Genomic DNA, 7,193 nt, shown 5'->3' with positions numbered 1-7,193 from the left:
TGTGCTACGGCGCATGGTTTGAGTTTACTTGTGTAGACAATAAAGGATTATTGTATCTTATCTTAGCCACTGGCCCAGAGGCATTCTGTGGAATGACTAACTGGAAATAGATGCATGTACTGATACATGTACTGTATCTATTAAAGCTCACACGTTAGTATCATTTTATTCATCTTAAGATAACTCACTTAATGTGTCTCACTGTGCCTATGTAAATTTGGTCTAGTTACTGTAAAAATTGCTGTTTTTTCAGTCACACGCATTGCAAATTTAGGTAAATTTGTGAAGGGAAAAGTCTGAAAAATCATGACGCTGCCCTGGCATGAAGAACAGTGGGCACATACTCTCCACAACATACTGCCAACTACACCATCACTAACATACATTTAAAAAACAACACTATTTGCTTATGTAAAAGGATATCATATTCTCCAGTGTTCCTATTATTTTGGTCAGTTTTGTTTAATACGAACACATACAGACTGACATACATGATCCAGAAACATTTGTTGAAATAAGAACACGAACCACGAAGATACAAACTCATATTTTATTGTAACACTGATAAGAATTGTAACACAATGAGGTAAGTTAAATAATCCACATCTGTGATGTTCTTGAACCAGCGACACCACAAAAGATTCACCACCACCCTATCAGTAACAGTTCCACAAAGTCTGCAAACAATGGCTAGTAATGCCCAGTCCATTCAGTTCACAGTTAAATACAAACATATTTCTTTCCGTTTCTTATGAAGACAAGAGGAATACTGATAACCGTTGTCTTTGAGCCAGTGATCCCAACTTGCCAGCTGTTTGTTTCTTTTTTAAGAGATGAAACTCTGTAGAAAAGACCTCCTAGGGAGAAACATTCTTTTGTTTTTCGGATGAGAAAGAAGCCACTACAGACACTGGCAGGCTCAGTTTGAGTTTGCTACCATTTCTGCTGATGACTTGGCACGGTCTCACAGGGCACTAGGAGATACAGTATGAGGCCATTTCAGTTTGCCTGTGCTGCAGTCACACTGTGAAAAATAAATGATCTTTCAATGCTGGAAGAGTAATACATGACTCAACAGACATCAGTAGCACTGCACTGCACAGCGTAGCTGCAGCACTCGCATCCTGAAATACCCTCAGAGTTTTGACCCGAGTCCTTGATAGGAGAGTGGTCAGAGAATAGTTTCTTTGCACTCAAGGCTTTGTTCAGAAGAGGGGGAGTCCAGTGGGTTGGTGGAGGCGCTGGTTGTCTGTGGGAGGTGTTTTGGACGGCGCATGGAAGGGGACAAACTCAAAGCACCGCAGCTCTGAAGGTGAAGATCCTCGTGGCCACGCTTCCTGGGACTGCCTATGATGCTCTGGGTCATCACCTGTGCAAAAAAACATAGCCAAGAATGAAAGAGAGACCCACTTTGCTAGTTTTCTGTTATTGTATGTGTGTTTGTTTTTACTGGCCTACATAACAACCATGTAATTGAACCATCCATCTTAATCCATATGAAGCTCTTCTCATCAGCTGGTCTCATCTATCCAATAGCACAGCGACACACCTCCATCGTTAGCCTGTCATCTTACTGCTGCCTCTGTTTAAATAGGATTCTCTTTCTGCAAGTATGTTCATGCTGCTGTTTTGCACGCCCTTCCACCTCCCCATCATCTTTGCCAGTCTTTGCAGAATCATCAGCCACCAGCGTCTGGACTCTGTGGGGGGATTTATCTTGCTGCTGCTCAAAGCAGACACCCCTTGATTACAAATCTCCCTGTAGAGTCTAAATGAATGAGCATTACTTTCTTGCAGGGCTGCTGATATCTTGTATGCTAATGCTCATCAATAAAAACAGAAAAAGGCCTACAAACAGCTCGTTTGCATTCAAATATGAATGTACAGTATACAGGGTCTAATTCAGTTACCTGATCTATGACATTGGCACTAAAAATGGCCTCCTCCATGTGTTTCTCATCCGACTTGATGACACACTTTATGTTGTTGACAACCTGCTGCACTTCAGGAGGTAGACTGCAGCTCGAATGCTCCAGGAACTTGGCCACCAGTACTTTGGTGTCTTTGTACATCTTAAAGTCAGCCAGGGAGTGCGGTCGCTCATGGGAGGAGTGTGTGCGGGGTTTAAGGTGGAGGTCAACTTTCCTACCCTCCTTTTGCTGCTTCCTGACACTTATGTGACTTGGTTTAGCTCCAACTACACCTGTTGGCTCTGAAAATAAAACAACAATGATCAAGAAAAACACATTAAATCACATATAAGTCTTAAAATCAAGGCTAATACCTGTGGATTTATTGCTCTGGGTAAAGTGAAAATACAGTTTGCAAAGTCACTGACACATTTTTTTATATAATCCAATGGGCCCAATGGGGTTTAAAATAATTTATTTATAAGGACAATTTAATCCTTTAATTTATCAAAAAATTGGTTTTCACTGGACAGTGCTATTAACTAAGATTTATTTCAATCAAGTTATTTAAATTAGCTCTCCACAAAGCTCAAAATGTCCCACCATTACATGAGGTCACAGTTAATTTGATGGTACCTTGCTCTGGCGATGTATGAGTTAAATCTTCAGCAGCAGGGTTATTTGCGGAGGTGCAGCCACAACCTTCTCCTGTAGAGGGAGACAAGAAACTTAGTCCGGACAAAACAAAGCAGCCCGAGCCACTAACCATCGCTTATTGACAATAAAAGGCTGAAGGGCTGCCGTTCATTTTTGTTTCATGATCAATGAATCTGCCAATTATTTTCTCATTCAATCAAATATTTTTAGTGTATAAAATGTCCAGTTTTCAGAGTCCAAGGTGATGTCTTTAATTGTCTTATTTTGTCCACCCAACAGTCAAAACCCAGTGATAGTCAGTTTACAATCATATAAAACAGAGAAAATTAGCCAATCATTAAATTAAAGCCATAATTTAAGATCTAAAAAAGCTGATCGTAATATTTAGGCTGCCATACTCACTTCCTGTCGTAGAGGAGCAGGAGATAGGGTCACTGGTGGAACGGACTATGCGTGCCAGTTTGCGGTACCTCCTGGCTGCGCGGAGCACCCGTGGCCTCTCTGAGGGCGAGTAGCCACTTTGGGCTGAGGTAGAGGGGGGTTGTGATGTGGAAGAGGGTGACCAAACACTGAAACACAGCCTGGGGCCACGTGGCCTGCTGGGAGGGGAAGGGGAAAGAGAAGGAGCCATAGGACTGATGGCAGAAGTCCCACCAGAGGAGGCCACAGAGGTCGGGGAGCAAGGTTGAGGTGGCGGCGGGATAGTGACAGGGAGTGTGAGCTTCCGGCTCATCATTCGTGCCTTAATGAGGGAGTGTGTTGGCGCTTTAGGTGGCTCCTCTGGTAAATGTTTGGCTGATGCGAGCTCGTCACTAATGTGCATTGTAGCTCTGAGTTCTTCACAGGGCTGTGTGTTGTCTGTGGAATCCTCCTGGTCCAGATTGCTAAAGTTTTCCGAAGACCAGTCCGGCGAGCGCTCCAGAGACTCCTGGGTGTGTGAGGACTCGCTGTAACCTGTATCACTGGGGCGAGCGTCAGTGTTAGGCAGGCCACGATGGTCACGTGTACAAAGTTCCAGGCTAGTGCAGCTTCCATCGATGGGGGCAGTGTGGGGGGTGCCATAGGGAGAGGAGTCAGAGCCCTGGACCTCCAGGGAGCACAAGTCCTCTGAGGAGCAAGTCTGGTCCGGATCAGCCACCTCTGACACCATCAGAGACGCACTGTCCACCGAGGCTGAGAACAGACAGTAAAAATGTGTTATCACCATGACTACTAGTAGAAAAAGACATTTGACAGTCCTCTGCAATGTTCGCTGAAGTCTTAACTGTCTTCACCCTGAGTGCTGAGTCCTGCAGTCGTGTTTCTGTCGCACAGACTGGATTCAGTGGCCTGCTGCTCGATGCTGGTAGTGACCTGTGGCAAGAAAATTACATGAATCACCAGGGTTAAAGAAATTGCTGGATATTTTGTGTGCACTTTGTGTATTGCATAAAAGCAGCTGTGCAGCACCAAACTGTAAGCACTACAATTGGTCTGTAGAGGGCTCTATAAGTCCACAGCACACAAACAGACACTGTAAAGGAAACTACTGCATCATGTACAGTTGAATAAGAAGCTTAATTTAAATTTACTTTTTTAAATTGTCAAATTTTTTCGGCACGCTGACTCTTTTCGCCTGCTTCCATTATTTACAGCAACCACTGCTTACCTATTTCAGGTGAGAAAGCCTTCTGCTGATGTATATGAAGGACACACTGAAGAGAACCATAGATTTTACATGTTAACTAGAACTAGGGGAATGAGAGCTTAGGTGTTAAATGATGTTGAGAAAATAATAGAAGATAAAAGGATTTACTTGTACATTAGACAGTTATTTTTAGCTGTGAACAATGAGATGCACTGTAGCCAAAGCCTGAAAAAAGCTCTGATCAGCTCAACATGACTCTCAAGGGAGACCATCTCAGTAAATCTGAAACAGCAGATAAACACTCAACTCACGAGCCACATCTCAAAATGCAGACACAAAATAAACACAGTAGCAAAACTATTTTGACACAAGTAAAAACATGCAAACGATTTAGAGAAGTACATCTGATAGCTTTAATACAAAGACCTTTAGTCTAGAATATCATATTACCTACATTTCACCTTGAAATACCCTTGTTTTGAAGGCCACCTCATCAAAATTTAAAAAAAGGTTTAAATTTTTAACTAAACTTATTTATTTTTTATGCAATTTACTTTTTATGTGATTATCTACCTGTAACACTACCCAAATAAAACGTGTACAGAAACAAAGTAGTAGATAGTAGTAAATAATGTCAAAATGCCAAACTATGTATTTAAAACATGCATTTTTCTTTTGAAATACTGATTTCAAGCAGGTATACTGCTTGCTCTAAGGATGGCAATGGTGGTCTGTCAGTTGAGCTATTATGTTGGTCCAGTCGGAAATATCTCAATCACTACTAGATAAATTGCCGTGACACTTTGTAGGGACATCCATGGTCCCCAGAAGATGAATCCTAAAGTATTTGGTGATCCTGTGACTTTCTTTCTCTCTAGCACCATCATGATGTTGACATTTAATGGTTTAAGGGGAAGAATTGCATAACTTTGGTAGGTCAAAAATTTCAATTGCTTCAATACTTTTGTTTATCAAACACCTGCAAAACTACAACATTACCACTATCCTCGGCTTTACTGTGTGTTTGCTGCTAATGTGAGCATGCCAACACAGTGGACTAAGATGGTCAACATTGCTAACATTATACCTCCTTAACATCAGCATGTTAGCAGTGATGCTGTGAGCATGTTAGCATGCTCATTTTTTTCATGTAGCTCTTAGCATTGATGTGCCAAAGTAAAGTCTCATGGAGCATGACTGCAGACTCTATTGTTACTGTTACTATACATCTCATCTCATCTCATCTTCAAACGCTTATCCGGGGTCGGGTCGCGGGGCAGCAGCTTTAGCAGGGGACCCCAAACTTCCCTTTCCCGGGCCATATTAACCAGCTCTAACTGGGAGATCCCGAGGCGTTCCCAGGCCAGTGTGGAGATATAATCTCTCCACCTAGTCCTGGGTCTTCCCCGAGGCCTCCTCCCAGCTGGACGTGCCTGGAACACCTCCCTAGGGAGTTACCCAGGGGGCATCCTTACTAGATGCCCGAACCACCTCAACTGGCTCCTTTCAACGCTAAGGAGCAGCGGCTCTACTCCGAGTTCCTCACGGATGGCTGAACTTCTCGTCCTATCTCTAAGGGAGACTCCAGCCACCCTCCTGAGAAAACCCATTTCGGCCGCTTGTACCCGCGACCGCGTTCTTTCGGTCATGACCCAGCTTTCATGAGGTGAGGGTAGGAACGAAGATGTGTGCATATGCACAAACAACAGGCGTAAGGAGGCGACCCTCTCGTCCACCGGGGTGAACTCCAACACCGCAGCGCTCAGCCGGGGGTTTGTGAGTATCCCCACACCCGCCCGGCGCCTCACACCATGGGCAACTCCAGAGAAAAATAGGGTCCAACCCCTATCCAGGAGTACGGTTCCAGAACCGAGACTGTGTGTGGAGGTAAGCCCCACCAGATCTAAATGGTACACCTCCACCTCCTGCACAAGCTCCGGCTCCTTCCCCGAGTGGTGATGCTGCTTCCCGTCCGTCTCCAGACGGGGGCACGGACGGGAAGCAGAAGCTGGCTTCCTCCGGGCAGGGTCTCTCTTCCTCTTCCTCGTTTGTCCATTGAGTCTTTGTGAACCATTCTTAGTCTTAGAGCACTAGGCTCCAGACAACACAGCTCTCAGGTTCACAGGGACAGACAAGCCTCTCCACCACGATAAGGTAAGGTTTAAGAAGCTGACTTATGTATTGGCCTGCTATCTTTGGAAAAAGATGAATGTGTAAATGTCCTTAACCCAGCTGTCAATACAGAAGGCCCCTGGAGACTTGTTTTACGAGTGGAGCCGGCTAATTGTTCTCACCTGGCTTGCAGGGGTCTGCCCCACCACAGACTCATATGGAGGAGGCAGGTCAGTAGGGTACAACGTCCCTGGGCTGTTGATGGGCACCCCATAAATGGCACTGAAGGGAGAATGGGGAAAGTCCAGGTGCAGGCCTCTGTCAGGGGCATAACAGCAGAGTTTCAATAAAACAGTAAACAACAAAATGTAATAACTGGAATATAAAGAGTGGCGAGTTCACTGAGCCCGTCACACAGTGTAAAGTCTTTGAGGTATAGCCAGTTTGAATATCTATTGTCTATCGTCTAGTAAAAATATAAGTAAAAATATCTTCCCCCAACACAGGCAATATATATGAGTATTATTCAATGAGCACCACCACTGCCTCGTGTGGTGCCAATTAAGAATGAGCAGCCATGCATGCAGTCATATCTTTTAATTACAACCCCATTCTCTGCTAAAGTGGCAGAGCATGAAATACAACCTGAGAGTTTCCACCAATCATCCGAGGCATGATGATGTCATGACACATCCCTGGCCCTGGGCAGGGACACCATAAATGTTTCCTGTGCCTTGTTTATATATATGACATAATTGACAAACAGATGTGGCTTCCTGCCAAATGGCTACAGACACAGCAGCACTCTCTTTGGCAAGACTGAGAAAATGAAGGTAGTGTTGACGGAGGGCTCTACTGATCCTTCACAGCAGCTGGGAATCGAAGAT

General features: G+C 44.3%; 1 protein-coding gene across 1 annotated transcript in view; it reads right to left on the bottom strand.

Annotated features, from left to right (window-relative positions):
- Positions 1–1,171: 1,171 nt before the first annotated feature.
- The window catches only part of fam189a1 (family with sequence similarity 189 member A1), a gene marked incomplete at both ends in the record, with an annotated part of 105,138 nt that continues 99,116 nt past the window's right edge, over positions 1,172–7,193 (bottom strand). Inside the window, 6 exons of the mRNA XM_083917686.1 lie at positions 1,172–1,369; positions 1,911–2,212; positions 2,547–2,618; positions 2,970–3,740; positions 3,842–3,920; positions 6,489–6,624. Coding sequence (XP_083773812.1) covers positions 1,172–1,369; positions 1,911–2,212; positions 2,547–2,618; positions 2,970–3,740; positions 3,842–3,920; positions 6,489–6,624 — 1,558 coding nt within the window. The remainder of the gene's footprint in view (positions 1,370–1,910; positions 2,213–2,546; positions 2,619–2,969; positions 3,741–3,841; positions 3,921–6,488; positions 6,625–7,193) is intronic.

Source organism: Echiichthys vipera (assembly GCF_963691815.1).
Source record: "Echiichthys vipera genome assembly, chromosome: 1".
NCBI classification, from domain to species: domain Eukaryota; kingdom Metazoa; phylum Chordata; class Actinopteri; order Perciformes; family Trachinidae; genus Echiichthys; species Echiichthys vipera.
Note: the sequence above shows the minus strand (reverse complement) of the source record. Positions and strands in the feature narration are given on the sequence as shown.